This window comes from Tamandua tetradactyla, chromosome 23 (assembly GCF_023851605.1).
Source record: "Tamandua tetradactyla isolate mTamTet1 chromosome 23, mTamTet1.pri, whole genome shotgun sequence".
NCBI lineage: Eukaryota > Metazoa > Chordata > Mammalia > Pilosa > Myrmecophagidae > Tamandua > Tamandua tetradactyla.
Window position 1 is genome coordinate 23,187,736 of NC_135349.1, and position 27,737 is coordinate 23,215,472.

At 51.1% G+C, this 27,737-nt stretch overlaps 2 protein-coding genes across 6 annotated transcripts in view; both read right to left on the reverse strand.

Annotated features, from left to right (window-relative positions):
* ITGAD (integrin subunit alpha D) overlaps positions 1–3,310 on the reverse strand; it is a 48,660-nt gene extending 45,350 nt beyond the window's left edge. Inside the window, exons 1-2 of one of the 3 annotated variants that reach the window (XM_077141145.1) lie at positions 3,158–3,310; positions 954–1,059 (exon numbers count right to left, since the gene is read on the reverse strand). In XM_077141145.1, coding sequence (XP_076997260.1) covers positions 954–1,059; positions 3,158–3,188 — 137 coding nt within the window. In that variant the 5' untranslated portion in view covers positions 3,189–3,310. The remainder of the gene's footprint in view (positions 1–953; positions 1,060–3,157) is intronic. The other 2 variants (XM_077141144.1, XM_077141146.1) reach the window with 2 other exon arrangements.
* Positions 3,311–6,758: 3,448 nt separating this feature from the next.
* ITGAX (integrin subunit alpha X) lies at positions 6,759–27,571 on the reverse strand. Of its 3 annotated transcripts, XM_077141149.1 has the most exons (30): positions 27,302–27,571; positions 26,629–26,731; positions 26,064–26,167; positions 25,644–25,714; positions 25,392–25,506; positions 24,036–24,166; positions 23,654–23,799; positions 23,309–23,462; positions 22,858–23,008; positions 22,582–22,655; positions 22,280–22,409; positions 22,037–22,179; positions 21,710–21,850; positions 21,411–21,620; positions 19,519–19,649; positions 19,212–19,369; positions 18,315–18,469; positions 17,432–17,563; positions 17,272–17,342; positions 16,960–17,101; positions 14,962–15,078; positions 14,790–14,869; positions 14,616–14,699; positions 12,882–12,960; positions 12,666–12,773; positions 12,474–12,557; positions 12,159–12,272; positions 11,935–12,036; positions 11,548–11,658; positions 6,760–11,022 (listed from the first exon to the last, which is right to left on the reverse strand). In XM_077141149.1, the coding sequence occupies exons 1-30, from the start codon at positions 27,330–27,332 to the stop codon at positions 10,924–10,926; spliced, it is 3,471 nt and encodes a 1,156-aa protein (XP_076997264.1). In that variant the 5' UTR covers positions 27,333–27,571; the 3' UTR covers positions 6,760–10,923. The 3 variants fall into 3 exon arrangements, with proteins under 3 accessions (XP_076997266.1, XP_076997264.1, XP_076997265.1); XM_077141150.1 differs by lacking the exon at positions 21,411–21,620; XM_077141151.1 differs by lacking the exons at positions 25,392–25,506; positions 25,644–25,714; positions 26,064–26,167; positions 26,629–26,731; positions 27,302–27,571 and adding an exon at positions 24,521–24,910 and having other exon boundaries at positions 6,759–11,022.
* Between the last annotated feature and the right edge of the window lie 166 nt (positions 27,572–27,737).

Sequence of the window (27,737 nt, forward strand, 5' to 3'; positions counted from 1 at the left end):
CCCAGGCTTGTCATCCTGCTGTTCCTCTGGTTAGGTAAGGGGAGGGGATGAGTGTCCCCTGGACACACCTTCTGGGCCAAAAGAAACGCTACTGTCCTTTCAGACTCATGTGTGGCCCACGCCACCTCTTCTGTGAAGCTTCCTGGAGCTTCCCCTCCTGGATAGGACCCCTCCCTACCCGGTGTGACGCAGGGTTGGGACTTGATCTCCTGGGGTACCTGTCTCTGTTACATGAAAACGGAAACTCCTGGAAACAGGCCTGGGTACAGAATTTGCAAGTCAAGTGCAAAATGAAAATGCCAGGCCTGTCACTGAAAAAGCTCTCTTCCTCTCTTCATCTGCTGGTGTTTACCATTTGCTATTTAGAGTCACACTACAGAAGGCACAGGGGTTCCCATGGGGTATCACAGGGCCCCACCCGGCAGCTGCAGTGTGGGCACATCTGGACTCTGTCCTTTCCCTGTTCATGTTCAGGCCCCTCCAGGTCAGGGGGCTCAGGGGTCATGGAGTGGGTGGCCAAGAACTCGTCCTGGGAGAGGTGGGGGAACCACAACTCCAAGACCCCAGCAAGTTGCCCTTGTCCCACCACACTTTACAAATCCAAACATAAAAATTAAGACTCATGAGGGTGACCAAAGAGAATGGAACCCTCCCAGTGCAGGTACCCCCATCTGTGCGTGGGCCCTGTGCACCCCAGAGACCACAGGCCCTGCCTGGGGGCGCAGGTTCAAGGCCTCCCTACAAAGTCACATCTTGGCCACAGTGTTTTGGCCCTTCCTGGGAACATGAATAATTCATAGTAGTGCCAGGGCTTGGGAAGAGTCCAGGAAAGCCTTCTCACCCATCCTTTCCCTCTTCTAGAGCCCCTCCCGGGAGGGTCACGTGCAGCACCTGCCTGCGGGCTGTGGATGAGGTGGGGGCAGTGGGTGAGTGGGCAAGGGAGCCGGCCTTACCGAGATGGACCAAACTGAACCACGCTCTGCCCGAAGCCGGCTCCATCTTCTTGGAAAACCGTGGGCTCCTCCACATCCAGGTTGAATCCATGAGAACAAGCCAGGACTGAGGAATATGAGTGGCTGGGGATTAGAGAAGCCCCGTCCCCGCGGGCACCCTGATCTCTTAGGGTCTGGATGCCTGCCCTGCCTCCAGCCCTGGTTTTCCCATCTGCCCAGGAGGGCCTTCCCGTCCAGCTCCTCTATTGAAGCTGGCCACCTGTCTACTCCCTGTCCCTCTCCCGCCTGAAAGATTACCAACCCCCAAAGGCAGGGGCCACGATCCAGAGAAATGCCCCCTCGGAACCTTTCAGACGACAACCAAAATCTGAAATGAGGGCATCCATCAGGCATGAGAGCTCAGGAATGCCCCAGGAAGACAGGGTGACCCAACAATGTGTTGTCTAAACTGAAATTTCACTGGGGACATTAGGTCTGCTCTGGGCAAGCTGGGCCAGGCCAAGGCCCCACTTAAAGACTGGCCCATTCCAGCGTCTCTTTGCACAGAGGGGGACCCCAAAGTCCAAACTGGGGAACATATTTAGGATTCTCTGATTGACTCCTTGTCCTTGTATCCATTCTCCCTCCCCTGACGGCAGGCTGTAGGGGGAAAGGACCACGTCTGTCCTGTCCTCTGGGGCTGCTGCAGGTCCCAGCGCTCAGCACTGTCTGGTGGGTGTTGAGCAAGTCCCTGGTACAGCCAGGATCCAAACCCACACTTCTGATCACCTTCCCCTCCCCGGAGGCAGGGAAAGGGCCCTTTTCTGACTCCCAAGCAGTCATCCTTCCTTCTTCTTCCTCTTAGATTTCTCAAGTGACCCCCAACCCCTGGCATCGGGAAGCTCTATGGGGGGCAAGTGTCAGCTCAGGCAGTGACGGGAGGGTTCGGAGGCCTGAACTCAGGGGTTCTGGGAAGAAGTGTCATGTCTGGAATTTGTTCAGGACGCTGGAACTGTACTTAGGCTGTGTGCCTTGCATCTTACACTTTCCTCCCTTCAAGCGAATCTGTTTTCTGAGCCTTGAAAGCAACTCCTGTGTTCTGCTCCATAGTGGGAAGCCAAGGGTCTCAGCCCCAAGCACCTCAGGGGCCAGGCAGGGGATATCAGTGAGTGAGGGGGGTGGATGTTGTGAGAGCTGAGCCAGGACAACAAGCAAGAATGGAAAGTGCCTCCACAGAGAATCAACATCTTGAGGTTTTCCGGCCCCATCAGCAGTTGCATTGCCGTGATGCCCCCTTGTACAAACATCCACCTTCGCGCAGCTACAACCTTTCTGTGTGCAATAAATTCCCTTGTCTGAATCCCCCTCCCCCGACAGCAACAACCTTGCAGAATAAAAGCAGTATTTTAACTTTTAACCTCACCAATGGAAAACGGCCAACTCTCAAAGACCCACCTATGAGAAACCCACCTAAAGCTGCCTCCAGCCCCCCTTTAAAACCCTCTACTTGGCTTCAGGGGTGCAAGAGTTGATTTCTTGAGTCAACTCTCCCTGCTGCCCCTCTGCTAATAAATCTTCTTTCCCCACTGCAGGTGTCATGTCTCTACCTCTATTTCTCATCTCCAACCTCCGTCCAAATCTGGGACTTTCAGATGTGGATAACTGGGGGTTAGGGCACTTCAGAGCTTGTGCCCCTCCTAAAGGGAGCAGCTTTTACTAGGCTCTAGGACCCAGAGCTGCCGGACCCTCCCACTTTTCAAGAGAAGCTGGAAATCAATTTTGGGGGTCGGGGGTGGGGGTTGGAATCTGATTTCTAAATGAGACACAAAGCATGAATGTGGTCCTGATACAGTTTCCAACTTCTGGACTATTCTCTTAGGAACAGAGGGACAGCCTCCCTGAAATAAAGCCTCAGGGGGACCCAGATCCCAAAGAGCAGGTTTCCAAGTGTATCCCCTCCCTGTTCCTTCAGGGCCTCCTCTTCCCCTGTGGGGGATGCTGAGCCAGACTCCCCTCAGCCCCACAGCCCCACACCAGGGCCCCAGGAGTGGAAAGGAGGGAGGTGTGGGAGAATGCAGCCCTCCCCCTGAGCATACCCTATAAACCCAACCTTCTCTCACCTCGGCTCAGGGCACACCCTTCCTCAGACTCCAGGACAATTCTCCTCTCTTTGAGGCCCCTCCTCTCCCTTCAGCTCTTCTCCAGCCCCAAAGACCCCCACTCACCACCTAGGAGCAGCAGCGCTGGAGAAGCCATCACTGAGCAGCACTCGGAGAGAAGTGTAGGGCTTGTGGGAGCCCTGGGGGTGCTCCGTGCTCAGGGGGCACTTAAAGTAATGACTCAGGGCCTCAAAGTGCAGGAGGAGGGGTACAGAGGGGAAGAGGATTTCAGATAATCATAGAATGGGGGCAAGAAGCCAAAGACAGCCTTGGCCTTTGCCCTACCACCAACTTCAGCCTCGCTTCCGTCTCCAGGATCTGGCTGTCCTGAGGACCACCCTCCAGATCCCTTCGGACCCAGATGGCTCCCAGAGGGTCCCTGTAACTCTCTGGGGTCCCAAGAACCAGGCAGATCACAAGTAGGAGGGGAGGAGGCAGAACAGACAGCTGGAGAGGCTTCACCACAGGGATGTTGGGAGCCTAGAGAAGGTCAGACCTCACCTTAGATAGCGATGGGGGTGCTGGCGGATAGGGGAGAGGGGAGGCGGATCAGACCCCTATCAAGAGGGGAATAAATAGCCAAACTATAATAAATTCGTACTACCACCCAGCAATTGAAAAGAATGAACAACAAATACATGCCACAATAGGGATAAATCTCAACAAGTTGATCTTCTGCGAAAGAAACCCAACACCAGAGTACATGAGGTGTGCTTCCTTTTGTATGAACTTCAGGAAAAGGCAAAAACTAGCAAACTGTCAATGAAGATAGAAATCAGAAAAGTGATTGCTTCTGGTGGGATGGAAAGAAAACTTTTAACACTAGTTAAATTTAACCTTTAACAACATGTAGTATTTCGACATGGGTCAAATTGGGGAGCAGGGAGGGTTGATAAACAGGTGGTTATATTTATTCTCTGTAGTTTTCTGTGTTTGAAATATTCCACAATTAAGCATAAACAAATAAATGTTTCCCAAAAAATGACTAAAAAAAGTCCAGTGATAAGAAGCCAGGAATAGACTTAGAAGGTCAAAACATATGGCAAAATCCATAACTATGGAGTAAATCATTTTTTGTATCTATGTGACAGTATCTAAAACATTTTCAAATTAGGTTAAGTGTCAAGTATAGGCAATATAAAATAATTTCCTGAACAAAACTTTTACCTCGAGTAAAATTCCCTTGAGCTGATATTTAACTGGCAGAAGACATTCATTTTGAAGCTGGGAAGGGTATGATGCTGTCTTTGTGGGTTCTGTTTGCTGACTTTGAGACGCACTTACCTAGGTCTCTGTAAAGGCATCAAGGCCAAGTTGATGTTTGGAGCCTTTTCCCTCTTGTGCTAAAGGGTCTGTACCAGGCAGCACCCCTGTCAGCAGCTCTGTGGATCCACGACCCACAGAATAATCTGTTGATGATTCTCCCTAATTCAAAAGTTTGAAGATCTCTTCCTTTCCTCCATCTTCATTACACTCTGTCTTTTGGGCATGACCTTAAATGATATCACATTTCTTACATTGTCTTTAATTTTGGACTTCCCTCCCCAAGCAATGCTTGGTACTAACTTTTGCTGATTTCAGTAACTCTAAAGGTTTCTGATTTTGCCTCAATTGCATTATCACTTATCTTAGCAATTTTTTTTCTGCTCAGTTTTAGAGAACAATAACGGCGGAATGCAATAAAATTTTCAAATATTTGCAAAAATCACATGCTGTCATGAAAGCTTCTTTTTACCAGGCCTGGTGCCCAAGTGCTGAGACTGACTTCTGCAGAAGTTCCACATTTATGAGAAACACCAACTTTCAGTAAAATCTTTAAAAAGTTAGTACTTAAAAAATAATGAAGGGTGTGCAGGGTAGTCCAGTGGTAGAATTCTTGCCTGCTATGTGGGAGACCCAGGTTCGATTCCCGGCCCACGCACTTCCCAAAACAAACAAGAAAAACAACAAAAACAAACAAAAAAATTCAACAAATGGTGCTGCAATAATGGAATACTCATGTGGAAAAAGAATGAAATGTGACCCTACCATACAACATAAAAAAAAGAAACATTAAGGGAGGAAACTACACAAACAATGTACCCTAAGTTGAACATGGACTTTAATTAGTAATGCAATTATAATGTGCTATCATTAATTGTAACAACTTGTAACAAATTCCATACCAATGCAAGTTGGTGGTGATGGGGTGGTGTATGGAAATCCTGTATTTTCTGCATGATTGTTCTGTAAACCCATAATTTCTCTAATAAAGAAAAAAATTCTCTAAAGAAAAATAAAATAATAACAAAACAACATAGTCAATACTAGTTTCACATCTGTATGAGAGAGGATATTTTTGCAGCCTTTCACCAGAATGATCCATGATAGGTCAGGTTAAGTTCTTCATCCAGTGTTTTGGTCTGTTTTGAATTTCTCTTTAATTCAAGTAAACAAGAAAATCCTAATTCACAATTAGAAGTTACCAGAAATGGCAGTTGCGTTGATGGCTGTGTATGATAGTTCTGGATTTTCAGATACAAATGAACCAATAAGTTATGGAGAAATTTCTTGGTTTACTTCCAGAGTTTCATGAGGTGCTAAGTATCATCCAAGAAATAACAAATTAAGCTGGAAGGCAACAAAGGTATTTATATAGGGTCTGTGCTGTTTTGAAACTGTTAGGTACCCTAGAAAAGCCATGCTCTTCTAATCCAATCTTGTGAGCACAGGCGTATTGTGGGTGGGATCTTTTGATTAGGTTATTTCCATGGCGATGTGGCCCTGCCCATTCAAAGTGGTTCTTTTAGTTTACTGGAGTCCTTAAAAAATCTCACAGAGAGAAAATGAGCCCAGAACTGATACAGAGAGCCGAAGCATAGACACAGATGTTTGGAGATGTAGAACTCCAGAAGCTGAGAGGGCCATTTGAAACCTGAAGCTGGGAGAGAAGGACAGCAGACATCACCATGTGCTTTCATATGTGACAGAGAAACCCCAGATACAATTGGCCTTTCTCGAGTGAAGGTACCCTCTTGTTGGTGCCTTAATTTGGACATTTTCATTGCTTTAGAACTGCAAATTTGTAACCTACTAAATCCCCTTGGTAAAAGCCAATCCATTCCATTGCATTAGCAAACTGAAACAGGTCTTAGAACTGTAATTTGGGGAGCACAGATTCAGGGAGCAACCCAAATAGTATCCAATCTTAGCATTTCCAGGCAAGGGTTTGTTTTTTGTTCTTTGTTGTTGTTTTTAATATTTTTATTGACAAATCTTCACACACATACATTCCATACAATCAATGACTCACAATACCATCACATAGGTGTATATTCATCGCCATGATCATTTTTAGAACATTTGCATCACTACAGAAAAAGAAATTAAAAGAAAAAAGAAAAAAAATCATACATCCCATACCCCTCCCCTTCCTCTTATTGACCACTAGGATTGCAATCTACCCATTTCTTTTTACCCTTTGCCCCCCCATTATTTATTTATTTATTTATTTATTTTTTTAAAGCAATTTTTTTTTTTTAATTTTTATTTTATTATTTTTTTGTTTGTTTGTTTGTTTGTTTTTTACATGGGCTGGGGCCGGGAATCGAACCGGGGTCCTCCGGCATGGCAGGCAAGCACTCTTGCCCGCTGAGCCACCGCGGCCCGCCCCCCATTATTTATTTTTTGTATTCATTTTTTAACTCATCTGTCCATACCCTGGAAAAAAGCAGCATCAGACACAAGGTTTTCACAATCACACAGTCACATTGTAAAAGCTATATTGTCATGCAATCATGTTCAAGAATCAAGGCAACTGGAACATAGCTCAACAGTTTCAGGTATTTCCTTCCAGCCCCTCCAATACACCATAAACTAAAAAAGGATAGCTACATAATGCATAAGAATAACCTTTATAATAACCTCTCGACTCTGTTTGAAATTTCTCAGCCACTGGAAATTTATTTTGTCTCATTTCTCTCTTCCCCCTTTTGTTCAAGAAGGCTTTCTCAATCCCATGACACCACGTTCATCCCGGGAGTTCTGCCCCACGTTGCCAGGGAGCAGCAAAGGTTTTTAAAGGAAATAAACAGATTAGATAAATTGCTTATAGCTGGTGGCTATTGTCCTTCAGTTTAGTTCATTGAGTTCTTTATCTTCTGGTTTGTTTGATGTTGCCTTGAGGTTTTGAGGAATGTTGTTCCTTGAAGTGGTGCATAATTTGGCAGTTTGCGAAATCTGGCTGATATTTGCCAAGAAGTAATCTCCAGAATGACTTCCATACTCCATTGGGGGGGGGGGGCAGCGAAGCAAGGTCTGGCAATTGAACCCAGGTCTCCCGCATGAAAGGCGAGCAATCTACGACTGAACTACCCGTGCACCCTCCAGGTTCTATTTTGAATCTCTTAGCCATAGTAACTCTATTTTGTTTTACTTCTTTTAACATTCTTTTAACATTTCCTCCTTTTACTCAAGATTTTTCTCCAAAAGTATTGCTGATCAAAATGTGATATTAATCCCTCAGTTCCAGGAGGTTTATCTCCCGGAGTCATATCCAAGTAGGGTGGAAGATGTGAGCGCTTATTTGCAGAGTTTGGCTTAGAGAGGAAATACATTTGAGCACTGATTATAATTGAGCTTAGTTTTGTTGTTACAGAAATAAGTTTCACAAGTGCAAGCTTCAAGATCAAGGGCTTGGCACATTAACATGACTCAGGAGGTAGCTGAGGCTCTTATTCTGGAGATGAAATAACAAATAAGAGATATTGTAGTGGCTATAAGAAAAAGGATTAGCAAGGTTTGAAATATGCTATGAATCCCAGCTCCCCAAGATCCAAGATTTAGTCAACGAAGTCCCAAGTTTCAGGGTTTCCCAATTCATGTAATATTTGAATTTTCTCTTTGATGTCTTTAATGTTTTACTGAACTTCACCAGATCGGTTTACATAGAAGCATCATTGTTGTCCTAAGACTACATGTTCCACCTTGTCGAGCTGTAAGGATATTGAGTACTCTGCAATTCTGTAGAGCAAACTTTGTTAGATGATCTACCTCAAGCTCTCGGTTCTCTATTGCCTTGATGGTAGCATTAAAGGTGTCCTCAAGACTTCTAGATATTACAAATGGCTTTTTCTAGTTGGGAAATTCCGTGGACCCAAGTAAAACTTCTTAGTAAATTCCAGCCTGTACCAAGCTTTTTGACCAGTGAGTTGGATTCTGTGCTGGATTCTTTTACTTGTAAGATGATAAGCAAAAGATCCTAGGTTAGTTATACCTCATTCCTCTTCTGTGGATCAGGAAGGAAGGCTGTTACTGTACAGATCCCACTACAGGATGGTGGTAAATTTATATAGGCATTTTTTTCCATATAAGAAGATTTAGCCCATGCTCACCAGACTAATAAAGCATCACCTTTAACCTAGCAGTTTGGTTTATACTTTACTCAACCTCCAGGTATGAAGCATCTGCATTGTACTTCAACCTTCAGGTATGAAGCATCTGCATTGTTAAAGACAAAGTGTAAAAATTTGTGGAGCCTGGTGGGGTATGAACAATGGACATTGTGTGTAGTTCATACAATAGGTTGTGGAAATGGTTATAATGGAGTTGAAGGGAGGTTAGATTTAGCAGCAAGTGTGATGCTTTATGGTGTGCCTTTTGCGGGACACTTGTTTGCCTGGCGGACAGGCTGTGTGCTAGTGGTCCAGCCTGCAACGAGGTGTCCATGGTTGCAAGGAAATTATCCTGAGGGTGGCAGGTGGCTTGTGTCAATCTAGCCCATCTGTGACCACCTTAACACACACAATCAACTTCCTTCCCCTTCTGTTTTCCTAATTCAGAGGGTCTACATCTGCATGGCCGGAGCAACTTGGTGGCAGCGGCAGAGGTAGGATCTCTCAGGGCAGGTCTGTTGTGCGTTGAGCCCCAGCTCAGAGCCAGCTAACACAATGAGCTTGTCGCTAGGAATGGGTGGCACCTGCTGGGGGCAGCAGGACGCTGAGATGGGTCTCCAAAGTGCTCCCATTCGCTGACCGTATGCAACCAGGGCCTCCTGCAACACAGGCCCGTATGTGTAACCAGCACCTGCATATGGGTTCCCTCCAGTGATCGCCCCAGCTGGGACAAGGGGCCGCCAAGGGATGCCCCTTCTCTACCCTTGTTCCCCTGAGTGCCATCAGCTTCCCACCAGTGACAGCCCTGAAAATGGACTGAGCAGATTAAGACGTCACATTACCTCTGTCTGACACAGGGATGTCCATGGCCCACCCCCCAGTTAACTGGCTTGCCCTGATCCCAGGTCTCAGAGCTGATCTGAGTCCACCATGACCAGCACTGTCCATGGGGGTCATCATCCAGGACTCACATCCACAAAAGGCCTGAATTCTGGACCTTTGGCATATTTCTTAATAAAATTCTCTTTATCTTTTCATGCACATGTTAACTTATTAATGCAAACTTTTAAAATAACACTTTTAATAATCATGTTCTAACCTTTCTTCATTGATTTACTATTACTGGAGCCTCAGGAATTGGTAGGGGCCTGGACCTCTTTTGACCTCTGAGAGACCTTGGAGCTGGCTGAGCTGCAGTGGCACCGGGGTAAAGCCTAGGCTTAGAAGACACTCTTCCCTGCCAGCCAGCAACGCTGACGGTGCTGGAATGAACCTGTTATGTACCCCCCAGAAAAGCCATGTTCTTTTAATCTAATCTTGTTGGGTGGGACCTTTGATTAGATTGTTTCCAGGGAGATGAGGCCCTCTCAGGTCTTAATCCCTTCGTGGGGCCTTTTATGAGAGAAAGAGTTGGAGATGTTTAGAGAGAAAACCAAAACCGAGAGCAGAGAGATGAAACCAAGTGAAGGACTCAGAGGGAGAGAGAATCCCGGAGATACTGAGAGGAGGCCCATAGGACCGAGAGCTCAGAGAGGTGTCCCTGGAGAAGCTAGCAAGGACCCACAGAGGTTCAGAGGGAAAGCCACTGGAAACAGAGGCTGAGAGCAATGGAGCCCAGGAGAAAGGGACCAGTAGATGTGGGCCACGTGCCATCCCCTGTAACAGAGGAACCCGGATGCCAGTAGCCTTTCTTCAGAGTCAAGGCATCTTCCTGATGCCTTAATCTGGACATTTTCATGGCCTAAGAACTTGTAACCTAATAAATCCCCTTTGTAAAAGCCAATCCATTTCTGGTATATTGTACTCCGCCAGCTTAGGCAAACCGAAACACTGACCGACGCCATGAGCCAGGACTGAGAATTCCCATGTACAGACATTTCATTCCCAATGCAGTTTGGGAAAACTGGACTAAGATTCCCACAAGGAAGCTAAGAGCTGATACTGGCAGTATTTTACTGGAAATGAGGATCATAGGGAGGGCTTCATGCTATCTGCTCCAAAATCCACCTTCTAGAGATGGGATTGGATTAGTAACACTTGGCTGAAGGGTTTGAATGTTATCCTGAGAGTAATGGGGAGCCACTGAAGATGGACGAGGAAGAGCAGCTTGCTCAGGAATGTATTTTAGAGAAATCACTGGTGGCTAGTGGAGGAAAAGAGACTGGCCTGGGGCTCTTTGCCCAAGTATTTCCAGTAGAAATTACAGATCAAATCCTTCGGATCTATGGCAGGGACCCTTGCTGGGGGTTTCCCATAGGAGCCCTGATAAGACCGATGGTCCTTCCCAGGCAAGGCACTTTGTGCAGTCACATTGCATTCTCCCAAAGAAAGAAAGCAGCCCGGCCCCAGCTTCCATCCTGTGGAATGTTTTTTCCTTCTTGAGCCTGGATTAGGTGAGACTAAGAAGGATGATAAACCTCTCAAGAAAGAGCAGAATCAAAGGGAAACACAGGTAGTTTCCTATTGGGGAGCTGGGGCATCTGATGCTCCATTCACGGCAACAGTCCCTTCATTTGCTTCCGCCATCATTTCCTTGTACTGACGTTTGAAGAAGCCAACCTGAGGGGTAGGGAGGGAAGGAAAAGAAAATGAGAAAGTGCAGTGGAAGGGGAGCAACTACCATTTCCAGAACCCTAAACTGTGCTAGGAACTTTATGCACATTGTGTGGTTTAAACTTTAACACAATTATGTGAGCTGGATAGAATTCCCTCTGGATTAAGAAACCAAGGTCCAGAGTGAACTGAGAACTTGCCTATGGTCCCAGAAAGGATCCATGGTGGTGCCAATATTGAACCTGGATCTGTGCTTTTATATTATAATCTCCTAGCAGGAGAAATATGTAGAGGGGTGGAGAAGAGAGAAGAAAGGGGGAAAGATTAGTGGAGTCCTGAGAATCAAGTGGGAAGGTATAAACACGGAGAGAAGTTGGGGACTGGGGATGTTGTGGGTGGGAAGGGGTCTCCCCATTAAATGACCTAGTGAGGAAGGGTGCCCAGTCTTGCCTGACACCGAAGTGAGCTCTTTCTCACATTGCGGAAAGAGTGGGATCAGAGGCTCGTGGTGTTAACGGTGGGATAAGATACCTTGTACAGCGCGGCTGCAATGAGAGCCAGAAGCAGTAGACCTCCCACAGAACTGCCCACAATGAGAGGGATGGGGTTGTAGACCTCGTTCTTCTCCAGCAGCATCTCTGTCTGGAGTGGAAGGGACCCCATGAGAAAGCATCAGGACTCTTGCCATCTCCTTTCAGGTTCCCCAACCTTTATCCCCTCTGTCTCCTTCCCCCCAAGCCCTGCACCAAGGGGTGAAATGCAGAAGCATTTGTGGGCTTAGAGACAACTTTCTTGCCCGGAGACCTCCATCCTTCCTACCTCCAGGCCTGCAACCCACCCCCACCCCCACCAGGCATCCCATGTTTAGCATCAGGAGCCCCTGACCAGCCTGGCTGCTGCCCACTACGCAGTCACTACCTGGGCTCTCAGATATGCCTCCTGTCCTGGAAGCTGGGAATACACAGAGCTGTTGAACGTGATTTTAGCCACACTCACAACCAATGCCTTCTTCTGCATCGTCTGCAAAAGAGAGGGGGAGGCCAGGGAATTGACTCAGAGCTCAAGAAATGCCTGGCTCTAGGGGGACACATCAGGTACCTCCTGAACTAGGGGGAGAGGCTCTGCTGTTGGGCCCTACACACCTGGCTGACCCAGCCAAAGCTGAGGTTGCCCTTCAGGATGAAGTCAAGTTCCTCCTGGATGCCGAAGGAGGGGACGTCACAGCGGTACCTCAGGCAGACAGCAACGGAGCAGTTCTAGGGACAGAGGCAGCGTCAGGCCAGAGAGAGATTGGTTTGAAGGGAGAAGACAGCATAAATTCATTCGCTTCAAAGGAGCAGCCACATCTGAATACCCCAGGGCTCTTTGGCAGGGGCCCATCTGAATGCAACACAGAGTCCTTAGTGGCACCCGTCCCACGTGTGGCTTAAAGTGGGGTCAGCCCAGCGCCATCTCACCAGCACGGGGTTCTTCTGAAGGTGGGTCAGGACGTCGGGCTCGGTGGGCGCTATCTTCTCCGAGGAGCACCGAACAGATGGGCTCTAAGGGAGGACACAGAGAGGGCGAGGCTCTCAGAGGGATGTCGTGAGGGTCACGAGGACTCCCGGGAAAGGGCACTGGCGGGGTGGCCACACGCGGTTCCTGGGTACCTGGGGGTGGAGGAACTCCATCCCCCTCCACACAGCCACCCCGTTCAGCTCCACGGGCGCCCAGAAGTAGATGCTGAGAGGCAGGTCCCTCTGTCCCAGGTTGTTCACCTGCACGGAGAGCAGCGAGGCCAGAGCCGTGAGTCCCAGGGCCAGACCCCAGGCCGGCCCCCCCATGCCCGGCTCCCGGGCCCCTGTCCCCAGGTCTCCACCACTTGCCTGGTACCTCTGCTCGGCCACGCTGCTTCCCTCCTCTTCCGAGGCTGAGAAGTTGAGGTACTTGGTGGACAGTTCGTGGCTAGGGAGAGAAGAGGCCTGTGTGGAGTTGAAGGTCAGGGGTTCTCCTGAGGAGGCTCAGCCTGGGGACATGGTGGGACTGGCTGGGGGGGGGGGGGGCAGGGGCCAGGCTCTTTGCACCCCAGCTTTCCTTTCAGGCTTTCATGGGCATGAAAGACACAGCAAAGGCTTGTAGAGTCTCAGGCTGAGCTGTAGACCAAGTGCCCATTGGATGGGCACTGCCCCCTTCCTGGGGGCCCTTCACTCCTGTTTCCTTGGCTCTTCAGGGCATGGGGCTTGGAGGTGAGGGAGGCTCCCACAGGAGACTCTCCACTGGGCCTTGGTTTTTCGGCTCCTGAAGCCTCCCCCAGCCCACGCCTGGTGACACAGTGGCCGCCTGGCCCCTAGCACGAGCGGGTGGCCTCGCCGCTGCCCTCCCTGCTCTGTTCCCCAGTCACTTCTTCTTTGTCTCAGTGGCCCATATTCTGTCCCACCACATCCTACCCTGCAAGAAGCTCTCCACAAAACTGCAAAACCTCACCCTGGTGCCTCTGTGCATCCCCAGCCTCCGAGCCACGTCTGCCGAGTATGCCTGGGCCACAGGGCCACACGGGGCCAGGCACGGGGGTGCTTTGCCTGGCTGTCCACTGCAAGGCCACGTGCGAACCCCACTGCTCACTCCTGCAGGCAAGCCCCGAGCACCCAAATGCCCAGGTATAAGGAGGGTGTGAGATTCGGGGCGGGAGGAAAACCTTGAAGGGGTCCGTGGGTGGCACTGGCAGGAGAGGGCACCCAGGCTAAGGGCCACAAAGGATTTCTGCCTGTTTATGATTTTTTTAGTGACACACAATAGGGGCTCAATACATCGTTACTGAACATCGAATGGGTTTCTGGAAAGTAATCACAGCACTGTGCCTGGCACATGGCAAATGCTAGGAAGGTATTTCCTGGTGCTCCTCGTTGGCTCACAGACTTGACCTGAGATGGTTTCTTAGGGCTAAACCCCTCAAATTGAATACTCTTTGGGCAGCATTTTAAGGCCCTATCCTTTTACCCATGGTCTCTCTGACACCCAATCTCTGGAAGAGACAAGTCATCTCTCCCTGTCCTCCTCAAAGGGGACTTGGAAATGGGGGGAGGGGGGTTCCTAAAAGTCTTGCATGGGACAAATCTGCTCCTTGCAACGATGACTGCTCCTGTCCAAATGCCAAGGTCCTCTTTGAGAATTCCTGCTGGCCGAGCCCAGTACTGTGCATCCTTCCCCCCTTAGCTGAGGCCTCTCCCTCCTCTCCTGGAAATCCACACTGCTCCAGGGCACAGAACCACCAAGCATCCCTGGATGAGACCCTGGCCTGGAGGTAACCATGCTCCCCTAAAATGCACATGCCTCATATTTGTATCTTTAGGGAACCCAGGACAGTCAGGGGGCTTTTTGGAAAGCCTCCGGAGAACTATAACTCCTATTAAATGTAGGATATAAGGATAGCAATATCATAATGGTTATTACCAGAGCTAGCCCACGATAAATCCTCACTGATCAGTTAATAAGCTCTGCCAGTTGCTGCATCTACCAATGGGAAGGGTGGCGATAATAACACCTAAAGACGGCACTTAAAGGCACCCTGAAGGACGCTCAGTGAGGACCACCCTTCCCCTTTGGAGATGGAGATGCAGTACCTGCTGACCAGGGTGTAGACAGCGTATTTCACCAGGAGCTCCAGCTGGAAGGTGGCCTTGCTGGTCTTGGGGCTGTTATTCTCACTGGAGAAAGAGGAGGAGTCCAGTTGTGAGGGGCCCCAGAGAAGGAGGCGGTGGGGAGGGCAGGAGGCAGGGCTGGGAGGCCCAGCTCACCTGCTCACGTTGGCCACCAGAAGCAGCTGGAGTCCCAGCATGGCCTTGGGGGAGACGTCAAAGGTGACCACGAAGGCCATCTAAGGAGGAGGCAGGAAGAGGAGGGGTCTGTCTGCAGAGGAAGGGGCCGGTGGGTGAAGGGAATTAGGGGCTGGGGGGAAGCCAGGCTGACCTGCATGCCCTGGCGGAAGATGAGGTGGCTGACACTGCAGCGGGTGCTGCGGAGACCCTGGCTGCCGGCCGGGCTGCTGTCACAGGTCAGGGGTAAGGAGCGCGGGTGCAGCTGGTTCTAGGAGGCGGCCAGAGGGAAAGAGCAGCTGAGCATTTCTTTATGTTCCAAAGAGACCCCGTGGAGTGGCACAGCTTCCTGGAATCTATCTGAAGGTCACGTTTCAAAACAGATTCTAAGACATTTGCCAGCCAAATGCCTTCCCCGTGGAGAAATCTAAGATGTGGTTTTATTAGAGAGTTTCCCCCTTTTTACTTACTGCTATCTTTAGAAAGCTTTTTATTATGGATTTCCTCAAACACACTCAAAATGAGAGAGACTAGATAAATGAAGCCCCTTGTACCCATCACCCGGCTTAAATTACCAACCTTCTTGTTCTCTGCCTTTTCCCTCCCCTTGGTGAGTATTTTAAAGCAGATTCCAGGCATCATATCACTTCATCGAGAAATACTTCAATGCATATCACTAGCAGATAAGGATTTTTCAACATAACACTCTATAACAAGACCACAACCATACGCAACAAAAATTAACAAAACCTTAATAGCAGTACCCAAAATGCCAGGTCAGAGCACACGTGTTAAAATCAAGATCCGGAAGAGGTTCCCACATGGCACCTGGTTGCTATGTCAAAGAACACTTTCAATGACAGGACGCTTTCCACCCACAGAAAGGAGGTCGTTCTTTATATGTTAAGTCAAAATATGCTCTTGCTGGGATTATTAGAAGAAAAGAGACTTAAGAGACATGACCAAATGCAGTATGTGAGTCTAGTTTAGGTCCCAGTTACAGGAAGGCATTTCTGAGACATTTAGGGAAATCTGATGATGGTCTAACCCCACTTCTAATTGCTTTGGTGAAGGGGTCATGTGAGAAGATGGTCAGAGCTATAGAGTGAAATCGGAGGGGGTCCAATGACATTATGTCTAGGACTTATTTTAAAATACTTCAGCGAAGGGGACAAAAGACATGCAACAAATGTGGCAAAATGCTAATCGTTGTTGAATCTGGGTGATTATGGGGTTTTTTTGGGGGGGGGTTGAAGTACTTTGTTTTTGGAAATGTTCAAATTTTTTCATAATGAAATTTCTGTTAAAAATATGATTCTCCCGAGCTTCCATGGCTGATAATGACTTCAGAGTGCCAGGAGGGCGAGACATTCTGACTCCACGTGGAGAGGACTCAGGAGCTTCCACTGGAAACCCTCCCAGACTTTTGCCATATGTGTCTTCTTCTTTTGGTTTCTCCTGATTTAGTATCCTTTTACTATAATCATAACTGTAATCGTTAAGTAGAAAAAAATAATCTGTTTCTCTTTGACTCCCTGCAATCCTAGTTTCTCATTGTTGTTATGGGTTTTTTTTGTGTGTGTGTATGATCCAGCAATCAAACCTGGGTCTCCTGCATGAAAGGCAAGCGCTCTACCAGTGAACCACCTGTGCATCCCCACAGTCCCTGGTCTTTCTAAGTAAATTTGGAGAGGGGACAGCCACGCTCACGGCCACCGGCTGTCGGTGGCTGTTCCCACACCGCAGCAGCAGGGGGCGCACCGCGGCAGAGAATGGGCCGCAAAGCTGAAAACATTTACTTATCTGGACCTTTATTGGAAAAAAAAAAAGTTGCCCACTCCTGATCTAGAATAACCAGTAAATTCAACCCTTTCTTCTACAGAACATTGTTTAAAGTATTTGAAGGTCAAAGCATGCTTTTCTTTAAAAGAAGAATATGGATGTGATGTAAAAACATAGAATGTAAGGCAGGGTCCCCATCTCTCTCTCTCTCCACGTGTCCTGGAAATACCACACCCAGAGCTGAACACGGTGGGAACCGAGGCCAGCCCCGGACGGCACAACCACGTCCACCCAAGCTCTGGACCCAACCGTGGGAATTTGTGCTGATCCCCGGCCCCCAGGGCACTTCCAGCCCCAGAGCTGGACCCACCTGCACCCCGGCCACACGTCGATAGGACAGCCCCGCGGGGTAAGAGAAGGTGACTGTGGTGCCGTAGGAGTCCTCGCCCTCGTTCCGCACCGTCCCCTCCACATTCAGCTCCAGGTCACTCCCGACCAGCAGGGTCCTCAGGCTGGGTGTTGGGGGGTGGGGGGTGGGAGGAAGTGATTCTGTGACTCAGGTGGGGCTAGAAAAGGTCTGGATGACGGGGAGTGGTCGATGGATGGGGGGGTCTCTGAGCACACAGCAGGAGCACTGGGAGATGGTTTGGGGAGGGAGGCTGGGGCCCCAGGGGAAGCTCACCCCGATGTGAGGGAGATGCTGAGGTCATCTTGGCAGATGCGGTCGGCCCCACAGTTCTTCTCAAAGGGGAGCTGGGAGGGAAGGCAAAGCAGGCTTTCCCCGAGCCCCGGGGCCCACACTCCCCCACCCACTCTGGGAGCCCCCTGAGTTCAGGACTCACCGAGGCCGAGAAGTATCTCGGAACGTCCACGGCCAACACCGGCCGGAGGTTTCTGAAGGAGGGGATGGGCTTGCCCACCAGGGAGAAGTTGAGACGTAAGGTGATGGGTGTCACCACATCCTCCACACAGGCCTAGGGAAGGGAAATTGACTAGAGCAGTGGCTAAGGAAGACCCTCGTGAACGTATGAGCCGTGCCCCAGCCTCCACACCCATAAGATGGGGTAGTAAGGACAGCTCCTGTGCCTTCGCTATTTTTATCATCCTGCCATGCCTTCCTTCTCCCTTTTGCTGGAACTCTCCCCCTTCAGATAGCCACAGGGCTCCCTCCCTTTACTCATTGTCTATTCAAACTTCACTCCTTCCAAGAGGCCTCCCTACACCCTCTCCGTTCTTGGCCCTGGTTTCATCTTTCTTCCCAGCATTTATCCCGACCTGACTGACGTCTGTCATCGAGGCACCTGTTTGGTTTTGGTCTTCCCACCACAGGCCGGGAGCTCCCTGAGGGCAAAACCTGCTTTGCCCATTGCTATGTCCGCAGTGCCCCCACATCCCCCACCCCCCAGGAAAGGCTCAATAAATATTTATTTAACGAATGATGGAAATAATCCCTGCCCAAAGCCCCCAAATTCTCCAAAGCAACCACATTCTCATTCCCGCAACCGAGCTGTGTATTCCATCAGTTGCAGCTGACCTCATTCATTCATTCATTCACGCATTCAGCTAGCATGTATTAAGCACCTCCAGCATGCCAGGTCCTGTGCTGAGGCTGGCACCACAGAGCGGACCAAAACGCACCCCATTTTTCCCTGCCCACCCCGCTGCCAGCCTCAGAATCGCTGTCATCCACATCACTCTTGTCCCAGGCCCCCGAGGCCCTCTCACCGGGAGGAGCAGCTTCACATCCTCACAGTGCTTTCTCAGCCCCAAGACTCGGACTCGAGTCAGATTCCGGGTCTTTGTCTCATCAAAGATGGCACGAGGATTCAGGCGACCAGAGTCAAGGGTCAGGTCGAAGGTCACGGAGCTTTGGAGGTTGGCTAGAGGTGAAGGAAGGCATGGTGGCACGGAGCTCTATGCCCCAGAGAAACATGTTCTTAATCTTAATCCATTGCTCTGCATATGAACCCATTCACTTAAGGTCTGGCCCATCTGAATCAGAATGGGTCTTATTTTTTATTTTTTTGGTATGCTGTGTGGTGGGGATCACATTTTATTCTTTTTCCATGTGAATATCCCATTATCACAGCACCATTTGTTGAATGTTTTGGGTTCTGGTTTTGTGCATGGGCCAGGAATCAAACCCTGGTCTCCCACATGGCAGATGAGAATTCTACCGCTGGACAACCCATGCACCCCCAGCATGCGTCTTTATCCTATTCCTGGAGTCCTACATAAGCAGAATGAAATTCAGACCCGCAGAAAGAAAACCACAGAGAGCAGCAGAAGCTGGAAGTCAATGGAACCCAGAAAAGAAGCCAGGAGAGGCCACCACATGCATCGCCATGTGACTGTAAAGCCAAGAACCAAGGATCACAGGCAGCCAGCCCCAGAATGCTACAGTCTTCTGGGAGAAAGCATCACCTCAATGACACCTTGATTTTGGACTTTTGCAATAAATTCCAGTTGTTTAAGCAAACCCACTGCATGGTATTTGTTTTAGCAGCCAAGAAGGTGATACAACAAGCGATGGGGAGGGCTGAGAGGTCTAGAAACTCCTCAGGTGGGCAAAGGGGGCCTCAGGGCTCAGGAAGCCCTGGGTCTGAGGGTGGAAGGACTCACTCAGCCTGGTTTGGGGACTTTCATAAATATGAAGGCAGATGATGGCCACACTCAGTTCCCGGACAGCTGCCACCTGCTCATGACACTCAAACACGGACGTGGCAATCTCTGCAGGTGTGAAGCGGATGCTTCCCCACACCCGGAGCACAGGCCTGGTTCTGTGGGCGGAACGCTGGGCTGAAGACAGTTCCCTGGGTCCTGGGAGAAAATCTTGGGACTGGAGGGGGAGGGGGAGGGAGGGGGTGCTGGGTGTCTGAGGCGAGACCTGGGAACACATTGGGGGGTGTCTTGAGAAGGCTGCTCTCACCTGAGGAGCAGGGCGTGCCCCTGGGCCCCCACGGCCAGATCCACAAGTCCGTCCTGGGTCAGGTCCTGACCCCCGCTCAGTGACTGCCCAAAATGCTGGAGCCTGGGGGAGAGCTGGGAGCCGGAGATCCTCTGGGCAGAGACAGGAAAGAGAGGCGAGTTGGGGGCAAGGAGTGACGACTGGTAAAAGGAAAGATCCCTAAGAAGTTAATGAAGTGACAGAAACTGAAAAAGGCTGGCCTAGTACTCTGAACTTCAGTCATTCATTCAATTATTCTCAGGTTCAAAATCTTGCTTCTCCATTTATGAGCTGTGAGGTGTTGGGAAAGGATTCAATCTCTCTGTGCCTCAGTTTCCTCAGCCATTACACAATAATACCCCAGGGTTTAGCTGTGAGTGTTACATGAGTTCATTGGTAAAGTTCTAAAAAGAGTGCCTGGCACGTGGCCAACAGCAAATAAATTAGGATGATGAATATGAGGGTCAGAAGGGACCTCAGGGCGGGCCGCGGTGGCTCAGCGGGCAAAGTGCTTGCCTGCTATGCCGGAGGACCTCGGTTCGATTCCCGGCCCCAGCCCATGTAACAAAAACAAAGAAACAAAATACAATAAAACAAGAAAATGTTTAAAAATGTTTCCCTTTCTTCCTTCCTTCCTTCCTTCTATCCTTCCTTCCTTCTCTCTGTCTTTCCTAAAAAAAAAAAAAAAAAGAAGGGACCTCAGAGCTCACCCAGCCCAGTGAGGCTGGTTCTGTTACCCTCATTTTACATATGAGGTGAGGAATCTAATCAAGAACACACAAGCTAGGAAGTGGCAGAATTGCAAGGAACTTCCTTGACTTTTTTTTCCCCCATAACAACTTAGTGGAGATACAATTCACATACCATTCAATTCACCCTTTAAAAATATACAACCAAAAAAAAAATATATATATATATATAACCAGTGTGTTCACAGAGCTGTGCAACCATCATCATAATCAATTTTAGAACATTGTCACCATTCCTAAAAGAAATTCTGTACCCTAAAATAGTCACCACCACCCTATGCCTCTAACTTCCCCCCACCCAGCCCCCCTGGCAACCACCAGTCTACTTTCTCTCGTCATGGATTTGTCTGTCCTGGACATGTCATATAAACGGACTCATACAAATTCTGACCTTTAATGTCTGGCTTCCTTCACGTAGCATGTTTTCAAGGTCCATCCATGTTGTTGCATGTATCAGAATGTCATTCCTTTTTGCTTTATTTTTTTTTTTTTACATGGGCAAGCACCAGGAATCAAACCCGGGTCTCCGGCATGGCAGGGCATGAACTCTGCCACTGAGCCACTGTTGCCCGCCCTGTCATTCCTTTTTATGACTGAATAAAAGTCCATTGTATGAATAGACACATTTCATTTATCCACTCATCAGTCAATGGACATTTGAATAGTTCCCACATCTTACGTATTATGAATAATTCTGCTATGAACATGGGTGTGTAAGTTTTCATGTGGACATATGTTTGCGTTTCTCTTGAGTATATACCAAGGAGTGAGTGGAATTGCTGGTTCATATACTAACTCTGTGTAACCTTTTGGAGAACTGCCAGACTGTTTTTCACAGCTGCTGCACCATTTTACATCCCCACCAGCAGTGTATGCAGGTTCCAATTTCTCCACATACTCGCTAACACCTGTTACTTTCTTTTTGATGCTAGCTGTCATAATGGATGTGCAGTGGTATCTCATCATGACTTTGAAGACACTGAGATTTCTGTGAAATGAATTATTATTTTTGAAGTTTCTGGAAAGAAGGCCTGGGACAACCAGTGTGGCAGCTGTGGGAACACTGCATGAGAAAGGGACAGATCCGCAAAGAAACCACTGTCATGATAAGAAATCAAGCCTCACCTGGCTGTGGGCGGGGCTGATGCCCAGTCCCGAGGTTCCATGAAACAGGTAGACAGCACCCCGGTTCTCCTGCTCCCCTGGGGCCCCGATGGCCACGTCCATCAGCTGGTCCCCATTCACGTCCCCCAGCACGGTCAGGGCTGCCCCAAAGCGGGCCCAGGGGTGGCCTTGCTCCCCGCGGAGAACAGCCTCACACTGCCACCGAGCCCGCTGCAGAGCAAAACCGGTGCCAGGTGCCAAGGCGGGCAACCCCTCCACCCCACCCACCCCCTCCAGCCCAGGCTCCGTCAGCCACTCACCCCCCGGGGCAAGGGACAGACGGACACCTGGCCCCCCCGCGTCTGCTCGTAGTAATGGGGGGCCCCGATGAGGACCAGGTCCGTGTTGCCATCTCTATCCACGTCCACAGAGCAGAGGGAAGCCCCGAAGTAGGAGCCGATCTGGAGGGCAGAGCCTGAAGTCACCCTGCCTGTCCCCCCAGAGCCCCCACTGGGCAGGGCTGCACCTCTCCCCAGGCCACAGGCCCTTCCCATCGCAGGCCCCCGAGCCCCTTCAGCTTCTCCCTCTCAGCTCCTGCCAGCGCCCCACCCACGTGTTCCCCCACCTCGGCTTCCTCCCCACCCAACCTGGGTCCCTGTGACTTCAGCTTTCGGCATCCATTGCCCGGATGCCTGGTTGAAGATGACCGCCTTCCCGGTGTGCTGATGGCGGGGAGCCCCCAGGACCAGGCTCTGCACCCCCTTCCAAAAGGCCAGCTCGGTGGAGTAACCTGGGGGCGGACCAGGCTTCAGGACTTAGGCTCCCATCCCCGCCCCACGCCGGGGCTCTAGCCCTCCCCTCGCAGCTCCTCCAAGCCAGCCTTCTCTCACCCAGGTAAGAGTCCTGCATGTCCGCGTTCTCCTGAGACATGTTGATGAAGGTGGAGCGCATATTTGAGGGGTACAGGAAGGCACCTCCAGACCAACTGAAGCTCCCTACAGCCCCCAGAACTGGTCCATCCTGGGAGGGGAGGATTCCAGGGCTGAGCAGGCTGGAGCAAGCAGACAGCGGATCCCACCCTGAAGTGCCAGCCACCAACTCCACACACTCATGGGACCCCCACCCAGGCCTCTGCTGCTCCATCTTCACCCTTGGCCCCCATCGCCGGCCGGACATGGACGCCCTCACTCACAGGCATGAACACAGCACTGAAGCCCTCCTGGGACAGCTCCAGTTCGAAGGAACTACTGCTCACGGACTGTGTGCCTGAGGAGAAGGCAGGACGCCCGGTTAGAGGGGGAAGGCGGGTTTGGCGGGTCCAAAAAGGACTCCTCACTTTGGGGAAGGTCTAAAGTTGACTGATACCTATGGGGAGCGGTGGGTGCTGAGACTTGGGTCTGGGTTCAAGGATGAACAGCATTTTTGGGGTGAGGGTTTCTGAAGCGAGTAGCTTCATCTCTGAAATTACCTTCAATGGCAAAGATCTTTTCCTTCAGCTGGTTTTGAATGTCCCTTAAAGCATCAAAGTTGTCCACTTGAAATATATGCTTGTAAGAGGGTGTCGATGCGATGTCATTTAATTCTTTCCTGGAATGCTCTGTTTGAAAAGCCGAGCCCACCTGTGCCCAGCAAAGCCCAACGCAATGAAAATAATGATAAATTCAACACCTACTACTTGCTGGGCATGAACATCTGCCAGTAATAGCCTCCATATTATTGCACCCCGGAACAAGTGGGACAACTGAGACCCAGAGAGCGTGAAGGAGTTAAGGCAAAAGGATTGTGGGTTCCCCAGGCTGGGATAAGCGTTACATCCTGAGGGAGCAGGAACCGAGAGAACTGGGGATTCTGTTCTTCACAGGGAAGTTCCTCTGAGGAGATGCAACAGGGAGAAGTAAGTGGTGGTGCCCACGGCTCACCCCAATCGCGTAGCGGACGATGCCGGCCATCTCTGCCATGGGGATGACGTCCCTATAGTCCAGCCTGTCGCCCATTTTCTTCCCATCGGTGATGACAATGAGGATCTTGGTGGCACCCCTGCGGGACCCACTTTGGACACTGAACAGCTGGTTTCTGTCAGGGAAGAAGAGGGAACCAGAGGGCTGTAGACAGAGCCGCGGCTCGCCCTCGCCACCTTGGTGAGAACCAGGAGGGAGACTGTTCCCTCTGGGAGAGCGCACTGGCTCGCCATTATTCCTGGAGATGAACGAGGCCCAAAGGGCTGCTTTGGGGCGGGTCCTGGGAGAAAGCAGGACTCAACTCACACGACTATCATGATGGCTGTGGCCGTGTGGGTCCACCCGCGCAGCTGGGAGACATGGGCCAACAGGCCCAGCGGGTCTGAGCTGTCCTTGAAGTCGTTGAAAGTGAAATGTGTCTGGAACTCGTCGGAAAACTGCATCAAGGAGAACTGGGACAACCGTCCGGGGGTGGGGGCTGAGACAACTTTTTCAGAAGCCTTAAGGCTCCCTCCCCTACCCCGGCCCTGCCCCTCCCGACCCCTCCCCCCCCGACCCCTCCCCCCCCCCCACACCACCCCTCCCTCCCGGGCTCCGCCCCGTCAGCGCCGCCCCCGCCTAGCTCGGCGCCCCCCGGCCCAGCACTGCCCTGCAGAATCTCTTCCTCCCACAGGCCCTGCCGGCTCACCTGGGTGCTGGGCCTCTGGAACTGGCTCATCACAGCCTTCACGAAGTTGATCATCGTGACAAAATCTGAGTGAGAGATGCTTCCCGAGCCGTCAATCAGGAATACAATGTCCTGCTCCTGCCTTGGGCACCCTGGGGAAGGAGGTGGCTCCGGTCCTCCGAGGGACACTTCTCGGAGCCCAGGACCTCAGCCTCCTGGCCACAGAACTCACTCCTCTCACCTCTTCCCTGCCCACTCCCCCACCCCCCAACCTCCCCACCCTCCCACCCCCCCACCCCCCCACCCCCCCACCCCCGCACCTCCCTACACACCCCACACCCCCACACCCAGGTCCTTTCCGGGTTAGGGGCAATGCATCCCTAGGCCCTGCCTGGAATAGGGCCTCAGGCTCCTACAGCTATGAAAGTTCCCCCAGTCCCAGGGTAAACAGCTGAGAGCTTCCTCCCACTTCTGCTGCCCTCGCCTCCCCTTAAGCCCTACCCCACCTCCACCGCCATTGCCCCACAAGCCAGCAAGGAAGGAGCCCTGCTCTGGCTGCTGGCCAGCATCAGTGCTCATCCGTCAGTGCCAAACAGTACTCTTGATCAATATTTTTTAGGTCACCCCTTGGCACCGCCACAGGTTGGCCCTGTCCGGTTCTCAGCTTAAATACCAGCCCCCTTCCTCCCCACTCCTGGGTGAAAGCAGAATCTTCTCAGAAGAGAAGTTCCCCCAATTCATGGGGGGGAGATCCAGTTTTAGCTGCCGGCTTCCTCTTTCTACCCTAGTGAGAGGGTGTCCCGGGGACGGGGGGCTACCACGGGCTGGGTCTGAAAAGCTCAGTGCTCCCCTTCTTTGTCCCCTCCCCATTATCAAAGGGAAGCCAGGCGCTGTGCCCCAGCCTGCACCAACATGCGCCCACACCCTCACACCCTTTTCCAGCCCACTGCACAAATCATCAACTACACCCAGTGTGCATCAGGTCAAAATGAATCCCCTTCTCTCTAAAATTGATAGCAGCTGGCACCTCATGAGCCCTTGTCACACGCCAGGCTCTCTGCTGACCCCTGGCCTTTCATTTGTTTTGTTCTCGCGGGGTCGGTGTGTGATTACCCCCCATCGGATAGACAAAGAAACCAAGCTCAGATGGGGTCCGGTCCAGGAAAAGTCCCACAGCACGATGGTGATGGGGCCGGATGGAAGAGCAGGCAGAGGCTCCCTTGCCCAGGAACACTGCCCCATCCAGGAAACATTTTTTTCCCCCAGATCACCTCTTATCCATTCTGGCAAGAGTGTCTCTGGCCCCACTACCCCCCTTCCTCCCCCAGCCAGAGGCGTGTGGCCTCCTTGCAGGACCCAGGGGCCACCCACACTCACCTTGCAGGGCAGCCGGGAGCCTCCGGGCCTGCTGGGAGGGGGAGGTCAGCAGGAAGCAGAGGCCAGTCAGGTGCATGCTCTCCCTGCAGGCCTGGTGCACGGTGGGGCCACAGGCCTGGGGACAGAGGGCAGCCGTGAGAGAGGCTGCCCCTGCTCCTTCCCACCTTCCCACTCCAGCAACTGCCCTTTCCCCAAGACCTCCAGCCCTAGCACCCTCGCCTCAAGACCCTCCTGTGACCCAGGACAACTCACCAGCAGCCGGGAGGGGTTGGTAGTGGATGCCAAAGACAGGCCCAGGGACATGTTCACAGCCTCTGGGGGCACTGAGGGGACAGTCATGTACATAGGATCACATCAGGGGGCATGAGGGGGGTAAGAGCTGGGCTGGGGTCAACCTGACCCTGGGGGGGACAAAGAGAGCTGACAGGTAAAAGGGGTCTTCCAGGTACTGCAGTCAAGGGGAGGGTTTTCTGACGGAAGAGGGACCTCCAGGGGGTCAGGAAGCCTGGCAGAGGGTGAGGGGTCTCCAGACAGCACGGAGGCCAGGGAGCAGGACACCTAGCCCCCTGCCCCTTCCACAGACACCATCCCCATAACCCGGGAATGCACAGCAAGTGGAGTCCAGGTGAGTATACAAGTGGGTCCCTCAACTTCAGGACCCAAGGGACTCACCCTGCAGGAGGATGGGCTTACAGTTGTCCGTGCTGTAGTCGCACTGGTAGAGGCCACCCGATTGGTTGGCAGCCTTGATCTCCTGGGGGGCTCCAACCACCACCCTGCGGGGAGACAGGGAATATTTGCAGTTGAGTGTGGATGCTGGAGCCTCAGTTTGCTTGTCTGTGAAACAGAGATGAATTCCACATGGGGAGGAATTTTTGCCTGCCTTATCGTCTGCCGTATGCCCAGCTCCTGAGACACTGCCAAACATATAGTAGGTGCTCAATAAATATTTGTTGAATGACTGGTTTGTACCACATTAAGAGGCTGATGAGAGGATTGAATGAGCATCTACAAGGAACGTGCTTGACACAGTACCCTCAATAAACGTTAACTGTGATGATAGTGATGGCAAGACAACTCCTACTTTCAGTCCAGGTATTTGTGAGCTTGGTGGAGCTGTCACCCCAAAGAGAAAGAAGACCGTTTGTGAATGAAGGGAGGGGCTAGGGAGGGAGAGGACCCTTGGGCAGGGAGAGGGGTTGATCAGGGCCAGGGGCAGTCATTCCCCTGTCCTCACCAGGAGCTGGCATACTGGACCACACTGTGTCCAAACCCAGCACTGTCCATGCGGAAGGTTGTTGGCTGGTCCGTGTCCAAGTTGAAGCAGTGAGAAGCTACAGCTGGAGAAGAGGCAGAAGGAGAGGCTTCGGAGAAGTGTCTTTCTCCTGCTTCAGCACCCCTGGCTGCATCTCCCAGGCCCCCAGGTCTCCCTCCCTCTCCTCTCAGACCAATGCCACAAAGTCTCCTGGTTTTCTGAACAAGTAGGGTACAGCCTCCCTCAGAGTTGCAGAGCTGCTTCTCACCCACTGATCTGCTATCAAGTTTCAGTTCCCCCATTTCTGTAGAGCAACATGAAGCTCTGAAGACTTCCTTCACCATCACTACTCCTGAGGGAGAGTCTAAGAACACTTTGGAGGGAGCAGAGGCTTTACTTGAATCTGCCCACTTTAGAAATCTCTTGTCCAGGCAGCAGTCTCTCTTCTGGCTTCTCTTGAACTTCCCCCAAATGCATTTACTCTGTATCTTCTCCCTGCACAGATTCAGCCTCCCCTAATGACTGAGCCCAAAATGCATATCTTCTAATCCCTCTCTGACTGTACCCTGATACACCAGCCAGACCCCACAATATGAGACCCTGGCACACCTGAACCCCAAAAGCCTACCATCCCTTCTTTGGGGCCCCAGCTCACCCATCAGTAGGACGAAGGTTGTGCTGGTCATGACTGGAAGATCAGAGAAGGGATTCTGTGCTCCAAGGCTGCTGCGGAAACAGCTGGACCAAGATACTGAGGAAGCAAATGAGCAGAGAGGTGGTCAGGAGGCCAGGGGCAGGGAGGGAAGTTGTCGATATGACTCAGGGGTTGAGGGCGGAAGATGCCACCAAAGTGAGCAGAGAAGGGGCCTGGTCAGCCCACACTCTCTCACTGAGGGAGAATTTCTAAGCAGAAATGACCCTGCTTGCTTCTCTTCTCCCGCCTTTCTAGGCTTGGGTGATTACAAATCCCCTGGCCCGCCCTGCCCCACCCCTCCCAAGTTCCCTCTTTCGACAGGAGGAAGACTTCTCTTGACCTTGAAACTTCAGTCAGCCTGGGGTGGGGTCAGACACTAATTGAGACGCTGATGGGA

Coding starts and splice junctions, on each gene's coding strand:
- ITGAX (XM_077141149.1), bottom strand. CDS start 27,332: ATGACCAGCACAACCTTCGTCCTACTGATGG. Junction 12,273..12,473: donor TTCAGAAGAACCCCGTGCTG/GTGAGATGGCGC, acceptor CTCTGTCCCTAG/AACTGCTCCGTTGCTGTCTG. Junction 11,023..11,547: donor TTGCAGCCGCGCTGTACAAG/GTATCTTATCCC, acceptor CCTACCCCTCAG/GTTGGCTTCTTCAAACGTCA.